Source organism: Rosa chinensis, chromosome 2 (genome assembly GCF_002994745.2).
Source record: "Rosa chinensis cultivar Old Blush chromosome 2, RchiOBHm-V2, whole genome shotgun sequence".
Classification (NCBI taxonomy): domain Eukaryota; kingdom Viridiplantae; phylum Streptophyta; class Magnoliopsida; order Rosales; family Rosaceae; genus Rosa; species Rosa chinensis.
Window position 1 is genome coordinate 878,979 of NC_037089.1, and position 24,838 is coordinate 903,816.

The window sequence follows — 24,838 nt, forward strand, 5'->3', positions numbered from 1 at the left end:
TAGATCAAGTGATTGTTGTTTTTTGAGCAAGATTTTTATTACTAGATCAAATTATTGTCGCTCTTGTTAGTCAGTAGTCTGACTTCGCTCTTAGTTGTTGGTAGTATGTAGAGGGATTAAAGTCTGAGACTCGTTAGACCAGATGAGTGTCACTCTTAGTTAGTCAGTAAAGAATGCTTGCAAAGTCTCGATACTAATCACATGTTAGAATTGACACTACACTAATCACATTGTCGCTATTGGATTAGTCAGTGAGAGAGTATACAGTGTATCGACGTTTACTTGTACCAATATGAACTAGCCAATGAGAGAGTATTCAGTGTACCGACGTACGGTTGCACCAATATGAACTAGCCAGTCTTAGTGTACTGACACTTGCACCCAATATGAATGGACGGCTGGATAACGTCAAGTATCGAGTCATGTAAAAAAGAAAAATCAATAACGATTGAGTCTGCGCGATGGAAAATGAAATAAATTTGAGGTGACAGCTGAGTCATTGAACCACAATTAACAAGAAAAATTGATGCGGACTATAACCAATATGGAGTCTAATTTTTAGACTTTAATCTAATTAACTCTAAAAAGAATTACTCATACTCTATCAATAACTGAAATCTATTTAGTTCACTAGCGGGCACCTAAACTTTTTTACTTTTGCGATTTGATTCCATTTTTCAAAAATAAAAAAACGCAGAAAACTTCTCCCGCGAGATTTCCCGGAGAAACCGAGAATGTCAAGCAGCGAACAAGAGCGATCGGCAACAAACTCAGCGCCGCCGGACGAGTCGCTGCGAATGGCGGTGGCCATCTCTCTTCTCCGATCAAAGCTTCTCCAAAAGCAAAGCCACTCTTCTCCTTCTCAAAACTCCGACGCTCTCCGATGGAAGCGGAAGGTCCTTTTCTCACTCTCACTCGAAATTTTCGGCTAATTTTCACCAAAATTGAGCCCTAGTTGACTCTCCTGTGCTCATTGAGCTTCAGGCCAAGGAGCGGAAGCAAGAGCTTCTGAGACTCCGGCGAGATCTGAAAGAAGCCGAAGGTCCTAAATCTCTCTCTCTCTCTCTCTCTCTCTCTTCATCTCCTGATTTCAGAGATTTCAGATCTGATTGATTTTCCTTTCGGTTTCAGATGCTTCGCATTGCGACCTGTTTCCGCAAAGCGCTTCCTGCAAGTGCTATTTCTTCGACAATTTGGGGAAGCTGAGCCCAAATCGGCTGCCGGAAGCTTCTCAGTGCAGATTCAATGACGTCTTGCGACGCCGATTTCTCAGACACGGTTAGGATTCTTCATCATCTTCTTCTTCTTCTTTCTCCGAATATCAGTAATGTACTTATTTTTCAACAATTGCTTTGAAAAAATTGCAGTGCGTTTCAAGGAAAGGAGAAGAAGAACCGGCGGTTCTTGCCAGCGTTACCACTTTTCAGGTTTGTACTTGATTTCGATGAACTTGTGTAAACTATGCTCGCATTTTAATTCAATTTCAATCAATTTAGGCCAAATTTAGGTGTAAGGTCTTTGCATTTTTGTGTGAATTGATTTGAGGATAGTAGTTGTTTTTTGGTGCAGACATGAACAGTGAAGATGAAATGGAGCTGCTTAGGGCCTCAGTTGACTTTCTTGTGGAGCTTTGTGAAACCAGTTCTCCGGTCAGTTCCAGAGCTTACCTTTGTCTCCTTTTTCGAAAACCAAAGAGATAATTACTTATGCATTTTGCTGCTGTGGTGTTTATACATGATTTCTATCTCTATCTAACTCAAGTTTATCGCAATGTCAGGTGGAGGAGGCTAGTTTTTTGAATTGGTCACACCAAGCGGTAGATTTTATTTTAGGTAAGCAAAATGCTTGTTTCTCTTTTAGTTCAAATCAAATGACTAGTAAAAGGGTTAACAGATCTGATCAATCATTCTACTGTAATATTTCCATATTAGTGCTATCTAAGAGTAGCCACAGTGGATTTGTGTATACAAAATTTTTGCTCTTTTAGTTATATTCTTCATTCTGTAACTTATGTCTATATTCTGAAGCTTCATTGAAGAATCTGTTATCAACTGCAAAGAACGTAGACCTCATAGAAGGAATTGTCAGCAGCTTAATCACACGTATGATTACAAGGATGTGTTGCCCCTTGCAAGGAAATGGTAATCTATTGTCTGTGGTTAAGCTCTGTTAATGATCTATATTCTGGTCTTGCAGATTTTAAACTTCTGTATTCAAACTAAAGATTTTTGGTATGCTATGATGACATTAATCATATGGAATCATGGCATCCTATCATTCCGACATTACAAATATGCTCTTTCAGTTTTTGTTTATCTATCACCTCTTATTTATGTTACTAATATTTTGTTTCAGCATCAAAACAATCAGACTCTGATGTGCAGTTCTTCGTCCAGCACTTGATACGAAAACTTGGTACCGATCCCTACATTGGACAACGTGCACTTTTTGCAGTTTCTCAGAGAGTCTCCATTCTGGCAGAGAGTTTCCTTTTCTCAGATCCATTTGATGATGCTTTTACAAACATGCATCAATGCATGTTCATACTGTAAGTATTTACAGAACACATCCCTCAATGTGATTGTCCCTGTTTTCTTCATCAGTCTTTATAACAAATGTTATCCCTTGGACATCTCTTCCCACTTTCCCAGTGGAATGAATTTTTTTTATGATTATTATGTACTGATGTTAGTATATGACTGACAGGATCCAGCTTATTGAGTTTTTGGTGTCTGATTACTTATCAGTATGGTCAAAGGATGAAGGTTTCGACACTGGTATGTATCTTAATTGCTATGTTTACAGAACTTAACCTGTCTGTATTTCAACAATCCCAGATCATTCCAAACTATATTCACTATCCCCAGGAACATAGGACCTTTTCTTGCACCTCGAAGTTTTATAAATATAAATTGAATGATGCAGACATCTTGTGACTGAGAAAATAGTTTCTTTTAAGTACTGTCAATTGGCACCACCTAGTGAACAAGCATAGATATAGAAATGAGAAATAACTCAAAGATTGTGATATTGCAGTGCTTTTCGAAGAGTGGGTGGCATCAGTTCTTCACGCTCGTAAAGCATTGGAAGTTTTGGAAAGCAGAAATGGGCTATATGCATTATACATGGATCGAGTCATAGGTGAATTGGCCAAGCATGTGAGCCTTACTATGTCACTGCAGAAGATCAAACGTGAAATTTTAGATAAGCTATTCCACTGACCAAATCATCACATTGTATATTAAACACCTGGGAATGTCACCCAATTTTTTTTATTTAGCTTACTTGTACATCTTGGATTTATCTACCCAGTTGAAAGAGTATGTGTAAAGGTTTAGAAACAATGGAGTCTATCACAAAAACACTGATTGTGCTTTGGATCTCAGCCATTCAAGGAAGATAAGAGCTATGTGCTGGTGTCCCCGATACTTTAAACTCTTCCTTTCTTGTGCCGGCTAGCTATATTTACATTTCTTTAGGTATAGACTAATTGAGACATGAGGATATCTTCTTACTTGGTGGCTTGACCTTCTCAACCTGTCACTTTCACGTAATGAGGTATACACAATTTTCACTGGACGGCTTGAAATTGGTCATTAAAGTCTCGCTTGTGTGTAGTTGAAGTATTTCTACTGGTTTCTCAGGCATCTTCCTTTTCTTCGCTAAACTGGTCAACTTTTCATTCAGCGTATAAGAGATTTCTGATACATATAGAATTGCTAGTGGTACACTAATTTCAATTCCCTGAATGCTTCCCTATATCTTTCAACCAAGAAACATTCAGCGTATAAGATATTTCTGATACATATAGAATTGCTAGTGGTACACTAATTTCAATTCCTTGAATGCTTGCCTATATCTTTCAACCAATAAACTTTAGTATCATGTTTTGGAGGGCTCTTACTCTCAGATAATTGTTAAAAATTGAATGACACTTTCTCTTTTGGTCTGATTGACATCTTCTTGATCTTGTCCCCTAGCCATTTTGATATAGCGGTCAATGTATTCAACCGTGTCGAAACACTGGTCACAATGGAGCTACTACCTTGTATAAGTAATCGATCCTCTCTATTAATGAAAGAATCCACTCAGCCAGTTGGTCCTCCATATTCATTTAGCAAGCAACTTTTTGCTTAAAGCAGACATGACTCCGATGAAATATGCGCTCTCTCTCTTACTCGTTGTTCTTCTTTTATTCTCTGAATCTCTTCCAAGTTCAGCTCATCAAAGTTCTTTGAATCCAGATAGTGCGGTTCTTGGTCAGAAAATGCAACACCCTGCAAAGAATGATCCTGGTGTGTTTCACTTGAATAGGAAGCTTGGGATTCACATGAACTTAATCCGTAAAGTTCCTAAAGTACCTCGGCCCAAAGTATCAGCAGCCGTTCCTAGTCAGATACCTTCTCTTCGTCTCGGTTACTTTTTGTGTTTATCCCTCTGCCTCTTTCTGTTCTAGGTCAGGATTAGTTTTTTACTTGTGTTAGGTCTGTTGAAACTGCTATCAGCTGTACCTTATTCATTCATCTTCTGAGAATGAGAAACCCTTTGTCATCAGATTAATTCGTCACAATTGTATTCTATTGCACCGGAAAGATTCAAGTAATTCCAGTAAATTGGTATAGTTGTAAACCGGACAGATTCAAAGTATTGTGTTCTTCTTTGTTGCTACTGTAGAAGTAGTCTATCCAAATATTCTCCAAGTAGGCAATATTGTCACTAGCCAATTCTTAATTTCAGTTCCCTAATGATGTGTGCGAGACTAGTTTGGACGTGGCACTAAAGCCTATCTTATCCGAATATTAATGGTGGTGTCTCATTAGGGTTGGAGTCTTCAAGTTATTTTTTCCATCTCGTTATATGAGGACTGAAGTTCGAATTAGGCTTTCGAAACCAAAAAATACCGTCCTTGTCTTCTATATCTTTCAAGCAATTAACTCTTTGTCGTGTTTAGGAGGGCTCCTACACTTGGGTACGATTAAAAATTTTCAAGCGTGTCGACCGGAACACTACTGGTCCATAATGGAGCTACTACCTTAAATAGGTAATCCTCTCATCCATAAAAGAATCCATCCACCCAGTTGGCCGGTGTTCCATATTCATTTAGCAAACTACGTTTTGCTTAGAGCAGACATGACTCGGATGAAATATGCGCTTTCTCTCACACTCGTTCTTCTTTTTTTCTCTGAATCTCTTCCAAGTTCAGCTCATGAAAGTTCTTTGGATCCACGTAGTGCAGTTCTTGGTCAGAAAATGCAACAACCTGCAAATAACGATCTTAGTGTGTTTCACTTGAATAGGAAGATTGGTAAAATTCCTTACGTCCTTCCTAAACAACCTCGTCCTAAAGCACCTCGTCACGCATCAGCAGCCATTCCTAGTCAGACACCTTCTCTTCGTCTCGGTTATTTTCTGTGTTTATCCCTCTGCCTCTTTCTGTTGTAGGTCAGGATTTGTTTACTACTAGTGTTAGCTCTGTTGAACGTACTGCAAACTACTGCTATCAGCTGTACCTTCATTCGTCTTCTGATCGAGAACGAGTCATCAAATTAACATGTTAGAATTGTACTATATATATTGCATCTGTATTGTAACACTTGAAAGATCATTGCTCTACTTTTACAAATTATTGTGTTCTTCTTTGTTCCTACTCAACCTTCTCCAAGTAGTCTATCCCAAAAAAAAAAAGAGAGAGTTCTCCAAACAGTTGGCAATTCTTAATACCAGTGCCCTGATAATGCATGTGATGAGACTATCTTATCACATCCAAATATTAATGGTGGCGGCATGGTGTCCCTCATTTTGGTTGGAGTCAATTCAAGTGATTATTTCCATTTCGTTAGATGACGACCCAAGTTTGAATTCTCATCTTTGGAAACCAAAAAATGGTAATGAAATGTTTTGTATACCGTCCTTGTTCTACAGCTCATACTAACAGTGACTGCACAGTGGCTAATTGGGAGTCGGTGTAATGAACAAAAAACCACAAAGGAACAATCTTTGTATACACATACTGTTTAATTTGAAGGGCCCAATTAACTCAATTCGGCGGTTAATTTAGTTACAGTTTCCCCCTATAGAATATCGACAAAAACCAGAGGGCTTCAGCTGCATGCATGCAGAGCAAAGCATCTTATCATGCTGATGTTCAGATCACATACCGTTTCTGCCAACGATGATGATATGCACAGAAGAATAATGGCCGAATTTGTTAAAGAAAAAGAAGAAGAGGCGTGCAATAAGTTGCGCAACAGAAAGCACGCTGATTACCAGGTTTATTTGGGTCCTAATGAAGAGGGAAACAAAAATGGTAACTTTTCAATGCTGCATGATGATTATGAGTACCATGATGATGAGTTGCATGCAGAGGGACGCATACTTGGGGGCGAGGCGACGTCGCTTAAACGCAGACATTGCAAGAAGCATGAATGGGATTCAAAAGCAAAAAATTTGCCACCTGAAATCTCATTTCTTCAGGACTACGCGTTTGTGTTATGTGTAATTATTCTTCTAGTCTTGTAATGTACATTATCATGTTAGACAATTTCAATTTGGTTGAGAAAGGAGGAAGTTCGAGATGGTAATTTTCTTTCAAAATGAGATATCACAACACGATTCACAAATTCCTGATATTACTGCAACAATGTATATTAAGGTTATTTTTCAGATAGATTGTCATCGAAATGGAGGAAGGAATGATTTTTAAGTTTTCCACATCATAATTTTTGGTTATATAGCTTTCCGATTCCAAATTTTCGGATTTGAAAACCGGGGTATCAGGTAGTTTTTATTTCCTCTTATGAGGCTTAATCGACCACATTAATACTTCAAGATGATCTCACACCAGTGTGTGTGTGTGTGTGTGTGTGTGTGTGAGAGAGAGAGAGAGAGAGAGAGAGAGAGAGTGGTTTAGGATTGGACTGCAATGGATTTAGGTTCTTGTGATCAGGACGGTGTTGGCAGGCAGGGCATATATGAAAGTTTAGTGAAAGAAATACTTTGCTCTCATTGTGGCTTATACTATTATTGAATCACTTTTGGACTTTACTAATGGTAGGAACATGCTAGAAGCACCTGGTCCTGGACAAGTTTATATCAGAAGTACGTTATCTTGTCTAAGAAAAAAGCGAGGCATCACATTCCCTAGAATTTTTTCATAGTTGGTTAATCCTTGATCAAAGTTTCTCTTTATTCTTCTTTCAGCCCTCTTCTTACTATACAGCATTTCCCAAATACAAATTGACTGCATCCTCTGCTGTGAATCATCATAATCCAAGTACATTAAACCAAGTAAAAAAGAGTGACTGACATCGTATGGCTTTATTCATGTGAATAAATTCTCCATTGCAGGAGTACATGTGCCAAGTTTTCTATTTACTACTACTAGTGAGAATCTTACTTTACCTCACCGGCTACGAAATCCCAGATGATGCTTTTTCTTTCTTTTTGCAGTGCTTATGAACAGTAACCCTGAAATCTCTTTTTAAGTGTCCTCTTCAGAAGTTAGAACCCAACTGAGGAAATGAGGAGAGAAATACTAACATGGTGTTCTACCCTCGTCTTTCTGTGCCTGCTTGCTCTGTCTGCATGTGAAAGCACTTCTACAGTACCTAAAGCTGAAGGTCATGGACCTCAGAAGAAAGAGAAGCAACTTAAGGGTAAGCACTCAGTATAAAATTTTCTCTTTAATGCCAGAGCTAAACTGGTACCTACATTTCTAATCATGTTATTGTAGGTTGTGCAGATGTATATGATATAATGACCAAATCAAGTGGAAAAGGCCATCAAAGAACATATGGGAAAATGCATGTAGTTCATCATTTGAAGGTTTCCAAGAAAGCAAAGGGAATATACGGTGGTGCCTCAGACCTTAAGCGTCCAAAATCCAGCCATAGTGCAGCATCCGCTTTCCTGGGTAAACCCCCCAATTTATTCTTCTCAGCGGTAGTCAGGCATGTTACTATCGGATGGTTCATATTTGCACTGTTTTGATTGCCTGGACTGATTCTGCAGAAGATGAATTAGGACTCATCCTGTAAATCAGGAACTTCGTTTTTCGACAAAATTTCCAATGTTAAACTGCCTGTTTTCAATCTAGCAGGGGTACCTATTTGAATTCGACTGTATTGTGTATAGTTGTGTAAAACCTAAGGGAAAGGATTCTTCTAGATTCCAAGTAGGAGCTAGGAAGAAAAGTTGTGTATGGTTTAAGATTTCTTCACCTTATATATAATATGGAAACATGATGCTTGTACATTAGTATTGGTACATAGCATATATAAATACAACAGAAGCTGAATTATTGGTAGTATTAAGCAAGTTTTAATAAAAGAAGCCACAAGGCAAATACAGATAGATGCTGAAGCCCTGTAGATGTTTTATTTCCAAGCTTAGGTAGCAGATTAGATTCTGAAAATATCTGTTTGAAATCTCTCATCATACAGCCTCCAATGTCCATACCTCTCCGTATGGAAAACCGACCTAGGGATGTAGAAATTTGGCTTTTTAATCTCCTTCAAGTTCTTCAGCTCGGATGTTGCATTGTTGATATCACGACTATTCAAGTTTACACACCCAAACACATCCAAGTACTCAAGTTTCAGACACCCTGCAGATATCAAACCAAGGCCTTTTGCTGTTACCTTGGAGAACCTTAGTTCAAGGTGCTTGAGATTCGGCATAGATTTGCCAATTGCATCAGCTTCTGAATTTCCATCTTGAGGGCAAGTTTTGAAATACTCCTCAGGAACAATCCCAGCGTGTTCAGAAGGATCCAGCAAATTCAACGCATTCCGTTTAACAATTGTGAGATTAGGGCAATTCTTCCCAATCAACACCAGAGACTCGTGAGATATTTCATGGCAATAGCTGATGTCAAGTTCCTTAATCATGGTGCACCGAAACGCTATGTCAGCCATGGATGCATCAGTCACATTTGGGCAGCACTTGATCGAAAGAACCTCAAGGTTTGGGCACCTAGAAAAATACAATTACAAGCACATATCACAGTGGCATATATCTAACTCCAATTACCCACAACAGTCCATGAAAAGTTGAACTTAACAAACAACATTTGAAATGTACCAATGAAGAAAAACATAAACTACCCACTTCCAGGCCTCAAAGATCTAATTTTTCCAAACAAAAACTAAACATATAAACCTTTCAGCTCACCATACATCAATCAAGAACAAAACTTCATGCCCAAAAAACAAGTTTTAATTATCACCCTGCTAATCCCCACACCACGACAATCAAAACCTTCCCACTTTTCAATTCCTCATTCCATTTCCACAAAAATCCAAACTTTCACAGAAAATCCAAAGCAAAACCAAAATGATTCAAACACGAATAAATAAGTGACCAAATTTTTGTCTCCTATAATACAATACCTTTGGGCGACGAAATGGAGAGATTCATTAGAGCAGTTCCGGGTGCGAATCTCCCTAAGCGACCCCTCGCTCCATTCAGCAACAGATCGGAGAATGGAATCGACCCTTCTCCCCAACTCGGGGGCCCACCACTGAGCCGACCCGTACTCGGGCTCGGGCTCGAGGACGAAGCGCGAGTTGAGATGCGGGTCCTTGCAGGCGAGCAGCCATGATTTGCAGAGGAGCATCGCACGCCATCGGTGCTCCAAGGGAAGCCGGGCGAGGATGTTGGCGAGGCACTCGCAGGTCAACCCGCCCCAGTCGGAGTCGGAGTCGGAGTCGTCGGTCACTGGTGGTTCTTCTTCATTATTGGTTCGGTCCATTTTAGAGGGTTTGTTGGGTAGAGGGGAGTCCTGTATCTGCGCGCCTCTCCTCAATTTGCCGCGTGTCGTTGTTCCCGCCGTTGTTTTATCTGTTTTTTTCTTTTGTCCTTTTTTGTTTTCTTTGATCCGAAATCTTTTTTTTTTTTTTTGGCGGATAAAGAAAAATAAAACAAACAAAACCGGAAGAAAAATAAAGTAACCCATGACACAAGCTCTCATGGGGGAGCTGAAACAGCATCAGACACCAAGATGTGAAGGAGGGTTGGAGGTGGATTATGAATCCAATTCAGAGGACACTCCGACCTTGAAGCAAGGTGAGCAACATGATCAGCTGCCTTTGATTCGAAATCTTTGAGTACCGTTGGAGAGGAGAATATTTTAAAAATTATATGTTATCGATATTGAAATTATTGTGAGGAATTTTATTGTAAAAGAGGACTTGGGCCCAGTTTGGGATTGATTTTGGAGCTGCTTTTGGAGTTGATTCTGCTTTTGGGGTTTGGGTATGGTGTTTGGTAAATTGTCTAGAAGCTGCTTTTGGTCCAAATAGATTCTCACGGCAGCTAAAACTGAGAAGCAACCCTTACCATGCTTTTGGATTCTACTTCTGAGTAAAACACGGAATGAATAGTGTTTTTTAAATGAAATTTATCAAATGACCAATTTTATCCTTATTCTTTTCTAACAATTACCTTTGAGCCAATAGGGTTACTTTTTAATCATCTCATTTCAGTCCCCAGCTTCCTTCCTCTGCCGTCAACGCATCCCAGCTTGAGAGATCGCACAAAATTCACGAGAGGCTCTGTGCTCCGACATCTTCAAAGGTTGAGAGATCTCTCTGTGCTCCGGGTCGTTCTGTGCTCCAACATCTTCAAAGCTCGAGAGATCGCTCTGTGCTCCAACTCTCACTCTGTGCTCCGACATCTCGACAGATCGCTCTGTGCTTCTACTCGGTCTGTGCTCCAACATCTTCAAAGCTCGATAGATCGCTCTGTGCTCCGACATCTTCAAAGCCGAAAGTGGTTAATTGATTCAGCGAATCAACCTCAGTGTAAGTCGTCTCCTTTCTCCCCAAATTTATAGTATATTGATCGATGGGCTTCGATTCGCTGCGCTTCTTATTCTTTCTCTCCTCTAAAGTTCTTAGTTTTCTCTATATGCGTCCCCTGCAGAACAAGTAGTCACAGATCCAAACAAGAGCTGCGGCCCTATTTCTATATTTGGTCGATTTGTGGTATTTTGGGTACTAAATTTCAACAGGCAGAGACGGGCTAAGTAAGAATCACTCCTTTCAATTCATTCCAGTCCCTCCACATTTTGCTAGTTTGATTTCCGTTCTTTGATTATGATGCTACTTGGAATTTTTTTTTTTTTGCTACTGGTTTGTTTATATGGATATATTTCAACCTTTGTATACTAGTGTCAAATTGATGCATTATGGTTTTAAGTTCCAATTACAAATTGGTCATTGAATCCTCTGGTTTGAAACAAAGGATATATGTAGCTGTTTATTGTGGTCAGCAGCTTTATTGTGTGAGGATCATGTTAGGTGTTGGATATGGTAGTTTATAACAATTGTTTGTTTACTTGTGTGTATTTTTCCTTCTCTACTTGTGCTTTTAATTTTTTTTTTCCTACTCTGAATTCTGTTTCTTTGTTTAGTTTTAAGTACATGAAGCTGCACTGTGGTCTGTTTCTTATAATATTGTAGGCATTCATGTGTATGATAATAGTTTTTGTAATTCTCCGTTATAATGAGTTTCAATATTATGTAATAAAGCATTTTTTTTAGTCCATTATCGATCTTATGATTATTGAGAAGATTGTTAAGTACATACAAGCTTGCTAGCTAGAGGCAGATTTCACTTGGCTGGAAATGTGAATGGATATTAAGCTTTGCCTAGTGCTTTTCTTCAAGATTGTTGATTCTAGCGAGTGTCGTTATTCATTCACATTGAAACGACCTTTTGTAATGATTGTTTTGTTAGGGGGCAATAGGTCTCTTAGAAGCCAAATAGGAAATAGTGTACGGTGTTGATGAATACATGTCCAAGTGGCCCAAAGGATCAGGGTGAGAATCGCGATTTGGGAAGACATGAGAACCTAGCTGAATTGCAGTTTTGGTATTCAGCTTAGATAGTTGCTTAAGATTATTACCCTTTTCCTGTTTCTTTTTTCTTCAGTTATAATATACACATTTCAGGTAGTTAGTTCAATTCTTTTGGGTTGGATTTGTTGTAGTACAACACTTTCTAATTTGAGTTCGACATATTTTTGTTACAGACTGTGTATAAATAACCTTATTTTGTTAAATTTATGTTCAGTTTTTAATAATTAAAAAAAAAAAAAAACTTTGTATTTGATGAATGGGAAAGTTGAGAAGGAGAGGCCATATTTGGGTTTTGTTCCTATTTTTTTTTATTCTCTTGAGCTCTTCATTTGGGAAATTAGGGTTTTGAGACCTGCATTTTTTCTACCATATTCGGTCCATATATATAGCCATTCTTTTTTGAAAGGGGCTCTTGTCCGTTCTTTTGCCTATTGTAGTATTGCCACATTTTCAGTTCACAAAAATGTAAAAATAATCACACTGATGAAACTTCTGTCGAATTTCAGCAGAAGATGAGAAGATGAAATGCCAAAAACTTCCAGTCAGCAATGATTAAATTTGACAACAATCTTACAGTCAGCAATGAAAGTGAAGATTACTCAAGTGAAGACAACAATGAAGAGATGGAAGACAATGCATACGAAGAAGATGGTCCGGGAAGACCAGAAATGGAGATGTTAAGAAATACAATTGCACAAAGTCTAATGAATGAATCTACTTAGCATTTAGTTGCAAAGTTGTATTGACTTTAATACATTTTGTGTAATGTTTCCCGTATACCATGGTGGGGGCATGTTTTATGTAATATTCTCAACTCATTTGTATAATATTTAAGGGTTTAATGTAATCTTTTATTTGATCCAAGCAATATATAAGCAAACAAATTACAAAAAACTAAAATTGCTTATATAATTTGTAGAATTAATATACATATTGAGATAAAAGTGATGAATTGATAATTTAAACTAGTGTACAAGGACAATACATGAGAAATTATTTAATTTGGTATAGTTACATAATCATAAAATAAAGTTATGTAGTTTAGTAGCATCTTTTATCATCTATGTCCATTTTGGTAATTATACCAAACCAAAGCACTTTTTACTTATAATTTACCAAACACTCAGAAATTGTTTTTGGTTCACACAACATTTTTAAAAACAGTTTACCAAACACATCAGCTGCTTCTTCTCGCAGCAATATCAGAAGTGCTTCTTCTCGCAGCAACATCAGAAGTGCTTCTTCTCGCAGCACAGCAATCCCAAACTGGGCCTTGATATGGCTTGCCACTTTGGAGGCACTATTGATACACTTTGTGCTGTGCTAAATCTTGTCAATCTATTTTTCAATTGAAATTTTTTTTTTAATATAATTTTATCTTTAGTAAATTATGAAACCGTTAACCTAAGTGACCGATCTCAAAAGCCTTGACCCGATTTTTTCAATGAATTTTCTTATTTTTAGACTTTGAAAAATCATATAAAAAAATTAGATCGAGATTTTTGAGTTTTGTCAACTTGAAAGTTGTTTAAAAATCATAATTCAGAGGTGAGAAGATTTTGGTAAAAATATAAGAACATAAGATTTTGACCAAAAACGTGTGCTATAATCCACAATTTTGGATGAAAACGAAGATTGAAATTTTTTTTTTTTTTTTCTGAAAAAAAAAGTTATAAAGACAGTCTTCTTAGGCTTCAAAGATAATTATGTGGTATAATTGTATCTTTTCGTGTGCTTAACCTTGCTTGACATAGACATGCACATGCCGTTGGCATAAGTGACATGACATAACACCATTAGCCTCACTTAGCATAAACAAATGTATACACCTTCAACTGCGCTTACATAAACATCAATGATACCTCACTTGACATAGCCACGCGGGCCAGCTTGGCTCCATAATATTAATGAGAATCGGACATAATTCATTCATTCAAAGCTTCCTCAACTCATCCAAGAGGTAAATGTCCATTTGCGTTGCATCTAAAAGTCCATTTATGTGATGAAGACTCGTATTGCCCGTCACTTAAATAATCTTGCACTTCTTTCTTAGATTGTACTTGAAACTAGAAGCTGATCCGTCTGTAAGTTGTAACCAATTAAAATGCTATGCATTGCATCACTGTACTTCAGCTTAAACCCTAAATACCAATCAATAGATCCCTAATATCCATGTATAGCAAATTGGATGATAGCAAATTGGGTTGCTGCTATTCCTCTTAGCAGCATAGCAAATCAAGCAATTGAGAATGAACAGAAAGAATCAAGCTTCTCTCACGTGAACATAAATAAATAATATATTATCCACCTAAACTCAAAATCATCAATATTCAATTGCACGTCGTCAACATTATTAATCCAACATAAAATCAGATTACACACACACACACTCAGATTAGGTTATTGAAAATAAGATACATTAAACAAAAGCAAAAGCATCATCCCCTTTAACAACCCAGAAAGGCAAATTTGGAATCGAACAGTGAAAATTACTGAACAACAAACAGTTTAACCAGAATAAGCAGGAGCGTAGAGGGGACGGCGGTGCTCGTCAAAGTACTCCTCGCGATTAGCAAACACGATGATGTAGAGCGCGTAGATGATTCCCGGAAGGTAACCCAGACAAGTCAACAACAAGCATATCAGAAACTCAACCTGCAAAAATCCAACAGTACCCACCAAAATTTAGCCTCAGTTTTTCACAAACTCAAAGAGTCTAAGAAACCAGAATGAGATCGGATATATATAAAAGACTTACGGTGCAGCAACCGTGGCTGAGGCATACCCCCAAGGGAGGGAGCAAGACGGCGAGCACAATCTCGCAGCAGATCGCACACCCGCTCGGCATTTTTAGATATTTTGGTGCTCTCTCTGTAGATCTCAACCAACTCGGGAGTCTGAGTTTGACTTTGATTGAGATATGTGATCTTTGATTTGTGAGGATGTAAGAGCCTGCAGCTGTTTCGGTAGGGAAGGAAGACGTGTGGGGTCTTGTGGGTTATGATTTGGGCCGCTTTGAATTGTTTGTTTTTTAATTGGGCTTTTTTTATCTTTTTAATGTATTATCCTGAACTTTGGCCCATAGGCTTGATCACAGAACAGAAACAACTGCAGCCCATGGTCTCTTAAGCCGAATCCTACAGCCTTGAGGAAACTAAAAGCCTGCACCGACTGGGAAACTAAAGCCCTACACCGTCACCGACTGGGAAACTAACCCATTTACCCTCGCCCATTGGGAATACAGCCTCTGCTTTATTCTCATTTCTCAAGACCATTTTGCAAAACGGTCATCGAGGAAACTAAACCCATTTCCCGTCACAGCGAGAAATCATATAAAAACACTCGGAAAGCCTCATTTGTTCTCAAATTATTTCACCAAAGATGATGCTGATGATGATCGAGAGCGTTAGTCCTGGAACTGCGATGAAAGAGAGCAGCAAGTCCTCCTTCTTGTGCAATGAGGTACGGTCATATCCGGTTGCGAGTTCGAGCAAGTTGAAGAATCCTTTGAGGAATCCAATTGGGAATACTGCAGAATGGAATACCCTGAAGAATAGTGATCATAACACTATGCGGAATCCAATTAATTGGGAACACTCCAGAATGGAAGGGCTCTGAAGAATAGTCCAAACCCTTTGAGGAATCCAATTAAAGACATCCAAGAGTGGAAAGCCCTGAAAGAAATATCTATGTAGAAAGCATGGCTTGTAGCAATTAGCATCTATATTGCTTGTTAGTAAACTGTTGTGCTTTTAGCCTTTTAGTAGAGAAGGATCTGTATAGAAAACTTGGCCACTGGCCCTGATGTAGAATTTTGTGCTTTCTCTTTATGTAGATTAGATATCATAAACCTCTTGTTATGATGTAATCCCAAACTTCATCAGTAATTTGAGCTGAATGCATATTCTTCTATTAAAAAAAAACACTTCTTTTTTTCCTTCTTGTATCTCTCATTCAATTGAATAAGTGTGATTAACGGAAGAAATGAGAAGGACCCTAAATTTGGTGGCGTTTTTGCGTCATGATCGAAATAAAGCAAACTGAAGCACAGGTTGCTATATGGAGAGAAGCTCGTGAGTTAGAAGTTGAAGAATATGATAAAGTGATATCAAAGTCATTTTTCTTGAAATGTTATTTCATCAATGCTAATGGGGATGAATTAGTTATAAGCTTTTTCTCTTCATCTGGTAATGTTGTTAAATGTCTGTATGATTTCTTCTCCGTCTCGGGAAATCTCAGTCGCTCTAGTTTATTTTATTGCTGTTTTCATTAGATTTCATTCGGAAGCAAGAATTGGAGAAAACAAGGGTCGTTTGGACACATCAATTGAAAAATTAAAGCAGAAAGAAGAACTTGCAACCATCACTGCTCATCGATCACTTGGTAGTTGCTCTATCGTCGGCCTTTCCCTCTCTGCTTTTTAAGTTTCTCCTTTTTCTTTTGTCTATAGAGATTCAAAAACTAGAATCAGAAACCTAATAGGAATCTAAGAAATATGAAAATGCTTTTAAGCTTCAAAATATTTGAGGATCGGTATAATATCTAGCTGCCTTAAGAAGAGGGTATGAAACCAACTTTTTATTTTTATTCGCAGCTTCTTCTTCATCTATCAGCTCATCACCAATTGCTTTAGCTTTTTCCTCTAGGTCAGCCATACTTTTACACTGAGCAATAAAAGAACAACCAAAATAAACAAATAATTTTGGAATTGGATTCAACGTGACAGGACCCGCCCCAAATTTCACCCTGAAATCCAATGTGGCCCTATGGGGCCCACCTTAGGAATAGCTCTACCAAAAATTCGGCAGAGTCACTCCTAAAATGGACTACCCAAAAACCTGTAAAACACACAAACACTTCAAGCAAACCAACCTTATACTCCTGGAGCCACCCTGCTCCCAATTACCATCAACTCCGCTTTCACAAAACACAAAACTCAACAATACTAATCCCAAAGGTTATCAGAGCAATACTAATACACATAGATATATAAAGAAGAGTAAAGGATCAAGGAATCCTACAATGCGGAAGTAGTGACAATTATGCCTCATATACCATGTAGGCCCGACCTCCACTAATTCGCCTGTAAACTGGGCATTTGAAACCGAAGGGTCCAGGGAAAAGTAATTTAAAACACGTTAGAGTGAGTGGACAAAAATAAATAAGTAAGAAATTCAAACGAAAGTAAAGATTTACTACTTTCCCACATTTATTCCTTTAAAACTCGATGCATGCAACGTGGATAAAACATATTTCTCGCAACAAAAAAATTCGTGAAAACATTCCAGCCCCGATGGTCAAAAGAAATCAAGCTAGCCTCGCTAGCTGAAGGTATCAATCAAATATGGGGAAGAAGTTCTCACCATACAAATAAGGGAGCCTCCCAGGCTCGGGTCGGAGTGTCCCACACTCTGGAGCATCCCATGCTCTGCTCTACTCACCCACGAACACATAGTAAGCAGGGAGGAGTACTAATAGGCTAGCTAGCAATAAATATGACGACCCAGGTATGGTGCTTTAAAACCATACGAAAATTCGAAAATCAGTAAGGCTTCCCCATTACTCACGAGAGAAGACATATTCCAACGACGTGGCCTCACACGCCAAAATAATCTCGAATTTATAAACCATCAGGCGAGAAATAATCGATAAATATAATTCCCTCGAAAATCCCATTTTCGAAAGATATTCCAGAAATCTCAATATTGACGAATAGAAATGTATTATAAATTTCCGGAAATCACCTCGGAAAATAATTCATCAAAAATCATGCTTTCAAATAAAAGCCATATATCAGAGATACTTATCGAAGGCTCAAAATCCATTTCCGAATCATAATTGAAAATAGTTCACAATTAATCTCTGAAAATAAATCATAAATCCAAATCCGAGCATAATAGATTCATAACCGAAATTTATGTGGAAAAACAATGTCAAAATTATAATCCAAGAAAAAATATTATGCTCAATAAATAAAATTAAATTAAATTAATCAATAATTTCAAAATAAATGCATGCATCATTATTTTTAAAAAAAGTCCACTCACTGTTCTATTTAGGCGATCACGCATACGAGTTCCTTCGTCGAGCAATAGCTCGGTATATCGCCATGTACACAATTATATTCTGTGAATTACTATTCAACAATTTAATACGATTTCTAAAATCAAATTCTCATAATCACGTCTCCACTTCTTCTCGGATTCAACTCAAATTACATCACTAATATCAATCCGTTAATTTAGAGGTTCCAAGGCAGAACCGAGAGATATCTGACGGTCGGATTCTCGTAAATCGGTAATGAAATTCTAAATTCTGAAAATTTCATAATCAACACAAATTTTCTTCAATTCCAACCAAATTCACATTTACGAGCTCTACATCAATTATAGGATTTAATAGGCTAAAAATCGAAGTCAGAAAACTACCCTACGTGCCTCCACGCGCCACCTACAGGCCCACGCGCTGGCGGCCACCACCTCCGATGGCCACAAAAATTTGGCAGCAGCAACATCACAACAGACCCAACATTTTTCTCAACTACAACAAGTTCCAATTATACCTGTAGGTGATCGAAATTGGGTGGTGAAGCAAACCCAGAAAATCCAAGAACCCTAGGATCGGGTTTTGATCGATTCTCCCTCTACACTGCAAATCGTGACTCAAGGCTAGGGGCAAAATGATCATTGTCAAAAACCGAACCTTCGACGCCGGTTTGGCGGCCGGAGACGGCCGGAATCGCCGAAAATCGATGAAAGTTCCGATCGGCTACAGTGAACATCACTGCTCAAAATCGAGCTCCTCTGGCCAAATAACTGCAAAACACCACCACATATGTGACAAGGGGGAAGAGGCGAGCTTGCCGGTGCCCGGATTCCGTCGTGGGTCGGCCGGAGAAGGAAGAAATCCGAGGAGGAAGAATCGGACCGAAAAGGAGAAATGATCGGGGCAGAAGAGAGAGAAAACTGGGTAGGTTTTCAAAAATGGCAACTTACCACAGTAACTTTACATTTTTGGCTATAACTTTCACATACGAACTCCGATTTTTACGTACCACATATGCACGCGCTCGGTTTAATGTTCTCTACAACTTTCATGAAAGAAATTTCTCAAATTTTGACCCGAAAAAAAAGTCATCTTTTAGAGCCCCCTAAAAGTATCGAAACGACAATAAAAGTGAAAGTAAAACTAGTTTACAGTCCAAATGACTAGTAAATCGGTAAATTCAGGTTCGGGACGTTACACAATGACTATGCAAGTGATTGCTCACTGATTTCTTCTACTCATACTATTGCAAGAGTCTAAAGACTTGGAAATTTTCTAGACTTGCATTAAGCGTTTTAAACTAAAATGAGAAAGAAAAAAAAAAAAACAGTTTCCATTCAATTTCGAAGCTGGTGCGAGCAACAATGTCAATAGTTATGCAACTTCCTTCTTAAAGAACTGCTCGACCTTTGAATATTCACCCAACATGCATGTGTCTTCACTTTCCCCTTTCAGAATAGAAAACAAATCAGAACTGTAGAAGATTCAGCTTCGACAAAACAACTGTATAACATCCCTTCACAAAAATAAAGTGCCGAACAAATGTGCATAGGAAAAAAAAAAACTAAGCCTCCCATAAAAAAATTAAAAAAAAAAAGATGCACCTTTCCCCGACGGGAAAGGAGTTTCAAAATCACTAGAGTAATTACCAAGAAGGCAGAAGCAGCCCCGAGAAAACCACAATCCTTGTCAATAAAAGGGAAGTTCTGTTGAAGAAACTGACGTTTGAGATTGAAGACACACGCACTAAAAACTTTATGTTCCTGATTAAAATCTTGCAATTAAGTGCTTCTTAGTGATGAAGGAAGAGAGAGAGAATTGTTTTAGTTCTTCACCACTGAGCTGGACAAATTAAAAATAGATATATGGGATCAGGATCGTGCAAAGATCCAACAGAAAAGAGAAAATTGAAAATTCAATAGCCTCCATAAATTGTACCTTATTCCAATATTTGCTCGAGCTTTTCACGTCGACTTTGTTGGGTGTGTGGATCCGATTCCACATAGGATAAGGATTTGTTAATCCTTGATCAAAGAGGAGTTTTGATTGTTTCCTACCTGCTTACATAATCCTACTTGGTAATGGTTTCTATGTCTATTGGGAATAGGTTTCCAATGTCTTATAGGGTCTAGTTAGATATCTATAAATAAGGGCATAGGTTGTAGTAGTAGATCAAGTCTTTGAAAGCATTAAACAGAGAGAGCAAGTGAGGTCTTGAGAGTTGGTGATAACTTCTTGTGAGAGATTCTTGTATTCTTGTTCGTGTATTCTTCTTCTTCTATAGTGAAACCCAAGCAGCCTGGGGACGTAGGCAAAGTTCTTTGCTGAACCTCGTTAACAAGTTCGTGTTTGTTTTCTCGATCGTTTATCTATATTGTTTTGCACTTGTCTGCTTCCGCAAGAGGAATTTTAGGTCAAATTCCTAACAAAGTGGTATCAGAGCTTAGGCTCTAGAGTGGAAACAATGAGCATAGAAGACGTTGAGAAGAGGGTCGATAAGTTCGACGGTAATGACTTTAGCCTATGGAGGTCACAAATTGAGGACTACTTGAATATGAAGAAACTTGCTAAGACTTTAGAGGGCAAGCTCCCAAAAGATATGAAGGAGGAAGAATTTGTCGAGATGGATAGGATGACCCTTGGAGCCGTTCGACTATCGCTTTCGAATGATGTACGGCGATTTGTTATCAAGGAGACTACGTTGAAGGGGATGATGGATAGTTTGTCCAACAAGTATGAGAAGCCAAATGCTGTTCAACAGTTGTACTTGATGAGGCGGCTGTTCACTTTGAAGATGGGTAAGGGTATATCTGTTCGCCAGCAAGTTGGGATAGTTGGTGATATTATTGAGCAACTAGCATCGGTGGATGTTAAATTCGACGAACACATCAAAGCTTTGGTGTTGTTGACTTCCATGCCTTCGGATTGGGATGTGACTGTGAACTCGATTTGTAGTGGAGCTGGGACTACGAAGAAGCTGAAGTTTAATGATGTGCGTGACATTCTTCTGAATGAAGAGACGTGAAGACAAAATAACCTTGAAGATCCTTCAAGTTCTGCGCTCTCTATAGAAAATAGAGGTAGAACGTTCAACAAGAACTCAAACAACAATCGTGGAAGTACCAAGTCTAGGGCACCTGGAAAAGGCCGAAGCGTGTCCAAGTCAGGAAAGTGGTCCGATGGGTGTTGGCATTGTGGGAAATCTGGACATGTCAAGAGAGACTGTAACCAGTGGAAGGAGACAATGAAGATGGCAAACACAACTGAGTGTGATTCGGATGCACTTGTACTAAGCGTTACTGAAGCACCATTGGAGTCATGGATCGTAGACTCTGGCGCGTCATTTCACTCAACTTCATAACAAGAGCTCATGGTGAATTACCGACGTGGTAATTTTGGCAAAGTGTTTCTTGCTTATGGTGGAGCCTTAGAGATTGTGGGAAGGGGTGATGTGAAGATTTTGCTGACAAATGGTGGAACATGGACCTTGACCAATGTTAGACACATACCGCGGTTGAAGAGGAATTTGATCTCTGTGGGTCAGTTGGATGATGAAGGATGTCGCACTACCTTTGAGAAAGGTACGTGGAAGGAGTGTAAAGGAGCTATGGTGTTAGCTCGTGGAATCAAGACAGGAACACTTTATACGACCTTGAATATTGTTGCTATTGTTGAGAACAATGAAGGCACTACGATCGTTGAGAAAAATGAAGATGCATACTTATGGCATCGTAGACTTGGGCACATCAGTGAGAAAGGTATGGGTGTACTTCAGTCGAAGCAGTGAAGATTGGGCTTTTTGAAGACTGCATATTTGGGAAGCAAAAGGTTGTTAGTTTCTCAAAGGGTGGCAAGGCACCAAAAGATACAAAACTAGAGTTGGTTCATACTGACGTGTGGGGACCTGCACCGGAGCTTTCATTAGGTGGCTCAAAGTACTATGTGACTTATATTGATGACTCCACAAGGAAAGTATGGGTTTATTTATTGAAAAATAAATGGGAAGTATTTGATACTTTCAAGAAGTGGAAGGCGATCGTAGAGAATGAGACCGGGTCGAAGATCAAATGTCTGAGGTCGGATAATGGAGTTGAATACTGTGGTAATGATTTCAAAGAGTATTGTGCAGAGAATGGGATTAGGATGGAGAAGACAATTCCAGGAACTCCACAGCAGAATGGAGTGGCTGAACGCATGAATAGGACTCTGAATGAGCGCGCAAGGAGTATGAGGATACACGCAGGATTGCCAGACATGTTTTGGGTTGATGCGGTTAATATTGCTGCTTATTTAATTAACCGTGGACCATCAGTACCATTGAATCATCTCCTACCTGAGGAAAATGGAGTGGAAAAGAGATAGGCCTATCGCATTTAAGAGTGTTTGGTTGCCTAGCATATGTTCACATTGAGTCCAGTGCGAGAAGCAAGTTGGATCCCAAGTCTCAAAAGTGCATATTCATAGGCTATGGCGGTGACGAGCTTGGCTATAGGTTTTGGGATATGCAGAATAAGAAAGTTGTAAGGAGTAGGAATGTCATCTTTAATGAAGAGGTGATGTACAAGAATAGGCAAGCAGCAGAGCCTAAAAGTCCTGTAAGAAAAGATCGGCAGTTTGCAAGGTTGGAAGAATTGTCCAATGAAGATGTGTCTAAGGGAAATCATGGGGAGGAACGACAACAACAAGAAGCTCCTGAGGTCGCACAACCTGAAGAACAAGTTCCTAGTGATAAGCCAGTGACACCTCCTTTTGTGCCAAGAGTATCTTCAAGAAGTACTAAAGGAATACCAGCTGATAGATACTCGCCTTGTGCTAACTATTTGCTGTTAACTGACTGTGGTGAACCCGTGAGTTATGATGAGGCAATGCAACATAAAGATTCTGCTAAGTGGAAGGGTGCCATGCAAGATGAGATGGACTCTCTCATGTCCAACAATACTTGGGAGTTAGCTAAGTTACCAACAAGTAAGAAAGCATTGCATAACAAGTGGATTTACAAAATTAAGCAAGAAGTTGATGGGAGCAAACGTTACAAGGCAAGGTTGGGTGTGAAAGGTTTTCAGCAAAGGGAGGGAATTGATTTTGATGAGATCTTTTCGCCGGTTGTGAAACATACCACAATCCGGGTGGTGCTTGGTTTAGTGGAAGCTGAAGGTCTGTATTTGGAGCAGCTAGACATCAAGACTGCTTTTCTTCATGGTGATTTGAAGGAGGTCATATACATGAAGCAACCACAAGGTTTTATAGCACCTGGTAAGGAGGACTTGGTATGCAAACTGCAAAAGAGCCTTTATGGCTTGAAACAAGCCCCAAGACAGTGGTATAAGAAGTTTGATGCTTTCATGTGTGGGAGTGGCTACACAAGATGTCAATCAGATCACTGTTGTTACTTCAAGAGGTTTGACAAATCTTATATCATTCTTTTACTGTATGTGGATGATATGTTGATAGCTGGGGAAGACTTCAATGAGATTGAGAAGTTGAAGAGAGAGATGTCAAACCAGTTCGCGAAGAAGGATTTGGGTGAGGCGAAGAAAATCTTAGGTATAAAGATTATCCGTGATAAAGTGGCTGGTACTCTGAAGCTTTCACAAGCGGAGTATGTTGAGAAGGTGCTTAAGCGATTCAATATGGATGAATCGAAGGCTGTAGGAACACCGTTGGCGGCTCACTTTAAATTGTCCAAGGAAGAATCACCCAAGAGCGAAAAAGAGAAAGAATATATGAAGAATGTACCTTATGCATCGGCAGTTGGATGCTTAATGTATGCTATGGTGTGTACTAGACCCGATATTGCTCATGCAGTTGGAGTTGTGAGTAGGTACACGAGTAATCCAGGAAAGCAACATTGGGAGGCTGTGAAGTGGATCATGAGGTATCTTCGGGGTACTACTAATATGTCTCTTTGTTTCAAGAGAGGTAGTGCTGAACTACAAGGATATGTTGATGCAGACTTGGCAGGAGATCATGATACTTGTCGGAGTACTACTGGTTATGTGTATACTGTGGGTGGTGCTGCCGTATCTTGGGTCTCAAATTTGCAAGGGCAAGTGGCCCTGTCTACAACGGAGTCCGAGTATGTAGCAATCTCAGAGGCTGGTAAGGAGATGGTGAGGCTAAAGGGTCTGTTGGAGGAATTGGGTAAAAAGCAAGAGAATTGTGCATTGCACAGTGATAGTCAAAGTGCAATTCACTTGGCAAAGAACCCTGTTTTTCATTCAAGGACTAAACACATTCCTATGAAGTATCACTACATACGAGAACTCGTGGAAACTGAAGTGCTGCAATTGTTGAAGATTCAAGGAAGTGAGAATCCTGCTGATATGTTGACTAAGTCTGTGTCAATAAGTAAACTGAAGCTGTGCTTGGCTTCAGTTGGTCTCCAAGTTTGAAGAAGGAGATGTTGGCTGTGATAATGGGTTTTGTGTTGGCTATGATTGAAGAGTATTGAAGAATGTTAGCTACTAGCGTAATCGGCTCCAAGTGGAAGATTGTTGGGTGTGTGGATCCGATTCCACATAGGATAAGGATTTGTTAATCCTTGATCAAAGAGGAGTTTTGATTGTTTCCTACCTGCTTACATAATCCTACTTGATAATGGTTTCTATGTCTATTGGGAATAGGTTTCCAATGTCTTATAGGGTCTAGTTAGATATCTATAAATAAGGGCATAGGTTGTAGTAGTAGATCAAGTCTTTGAAAGCATTAAACAGAGAGAGCAAGTGAGGTCTTGAGAGTTGGTGATAACTTCTTGTGAGAGATTCTTGTATTTTTGTTCGTGTATTCTTCTTCTTCTATAGTGAAACCTAAGCAGCCCGGGGACGTAGGCAAAGTTCTTTGCTGAACCTCGTTAACAAGTTCGTGTTTGTTTTCTCGATCGTTTATCTATATTGTTTTGCACTTGTTTGCTTCCGCAAGAGGAATTTTAGGTC

General features: G+C 39.0%; 3 protein-coding genes and 1 long non-coding RNA gene across 7 annotated transcripts; 2 read left to right on the forward strand and 2 right to left on the reverse strand.

The window, feature by feature from the left end:
* Window positions 1-631: 631 nt before the first annotated feature.
* LOC112186472 (protein MULTIPOLAR SPINDLE 1) lies at window positions 632-8,256 on the forward strand. 3 transcript variants are annotated; one of them, XM_040514289.1, is made up of 12 exons: window positions 632-896; window positions 985-1,042; window positions 1,132-1,278; window positions 1,368-1,427; window positions 1,570-1,649; window positions 1,778-1,832; window positions 2,028-2,141; window positions 2,356-2,548; window positions 2,707-2,777; window positions 3,037-3,558; window positions 7,450-7,655; window positions 7,733-8,256. In XM_040514289.1, exons 1-10 carry the CDS (start codon window positions 735-737, stop codon window positions 3,219-3,221), a joined length of 1,125 nt encoding a protein of 374 aa, XP_040370223.1. In that variant the 5' UTR covers window positions 632-734; the 3' UTR covers window positions 3,222-3,558; window positions 7,450-7,655; window positions 7,733-8,256. The 3 variants fall into 3 exon arrangements, with proteins under 3 accessions (XP_040370223.1, XP_040370224.1, XP_024180688.1); XM_040514290.1 differs by having other exon boundaries at window positions 7,742-8,256; XM_024324920.2 differs by lacking the exons at window positions 7,450-7,655; window positions 7,733-8,256 and adding an exon at window positions 3,981-5,623.
* LOC112186473 (F-box protein SKIP1) lies at window positions 8,201-9,792 on the reverse strand. The gene is made up of 2 exons (XM_024324922.2): window positions 9,390-9,792; window positions 8,201-8,973 (listed from the first exon to the last, which is right to left on the reverse strand). Exons 1-2 carry the CDS (start codon window positions 9,749-9,751, stop codon window positions 8,400-8,402), a joined length of 936 nt encoding a protein of 311 aa, XP_024180690.1. The 5' UTR covers window positions 9,752-9,792; the 3' UTR covers window positions 8,201-8,399.
* Window positions 9,793-9,921: 129 nt separating this feature from the next.
* LOC121051616 lies at window positions 9,922-12,730 on the forward strand. 2 transcript variants are annotated; one of them, XR_005806252.1, is made up of 4 exons: window positions 9,922-10,065; window positions 10,485-10,802; window positions 10,924-11,026; window positions 12,368-12,730. It is a non-coding gene; the product is annotated as an uncharacterized LOC121051616 (long non-coding RNA). The 2 variants fall into 2 exon arrangements; XR_005806253.1 differs by having other exon boundaries at window positions 12,371-12,730.
* Window positions 12,731-14,170: 1,440 nt separating this feature from the next.
* On the reverse strand, window positions 14,171-14,788 carry LOC112186475 (UPF0057 membrane protein At4g30660). The gene is made up of 2 exons (XM_024324926.2): window positions 14,620-14,788; window positions 14,171-14,516 (listed from the first exon to the last, which is right to left on the reverse strand). The coding sequence occupies exons 1-2, from the start codon at window positions 14,707-14,709 to the stop codon at window positions 14,370-14,372; spliced, it is 237 nt and encodes a 78-aa protein (XP_024180694.1). The 5' UTR covers window positions 14,710-14,788; the 3' UTR covers window positions 14,171-14,369.
* Window positions 14,789-24,838: the final 10,050 nt, after the last annotated feature.

Coding starts and splice junctions, on each gene's coding strand:
- LOC112186472 (XM_040514289.1), top strand. CDS start 735: ATGTCAAGCAGCGAACAAGAGCGATCGGCAACAAACTCAGCGCCGCCG. Junction 1,833..2,027: donor AGCGGTAGATTTTATTTTAG/GTAAGCAAAATG, acceptor TATATTCTGAAG/CTTCATTGAAGAATCTGTTA. Junction 2,142..2,355: donor TTGCCCCTTGCAAGGAAATG/GTAATCTATTGT, acceptor ATTTTGTTTCAG/CATCAAAACAATCAGACTCT.
- LOC112186475 (XM_024324926.2), bottom strand. CDS start 14,709: ATGCCGAGCGGGTGTGCGATCTGCTGCGAGATTGTGCTCGCCGTCTTG. Junction 14,517..14,619: donor TCAGCCACGGTTGCTGCACC/GTAAGTCTTTTA, acceptor GGATTTTTGCAG/GTTGAGTTTCTGATATGCTT.
- LOC112186473 (XM_024324922.2), bottom strand. CDS start 9,751: ATGGACCGAACCAATAATGAAGAAGAACCACCAGTGACCGACGACTCC. Junction 8,974..9,389: donor CTCCATTTCGTCGCCCAAAG/GTATTGTATTAT, acceptor GTATTTTTCTAG/GTGCCCAAACCTTGAGGTTC.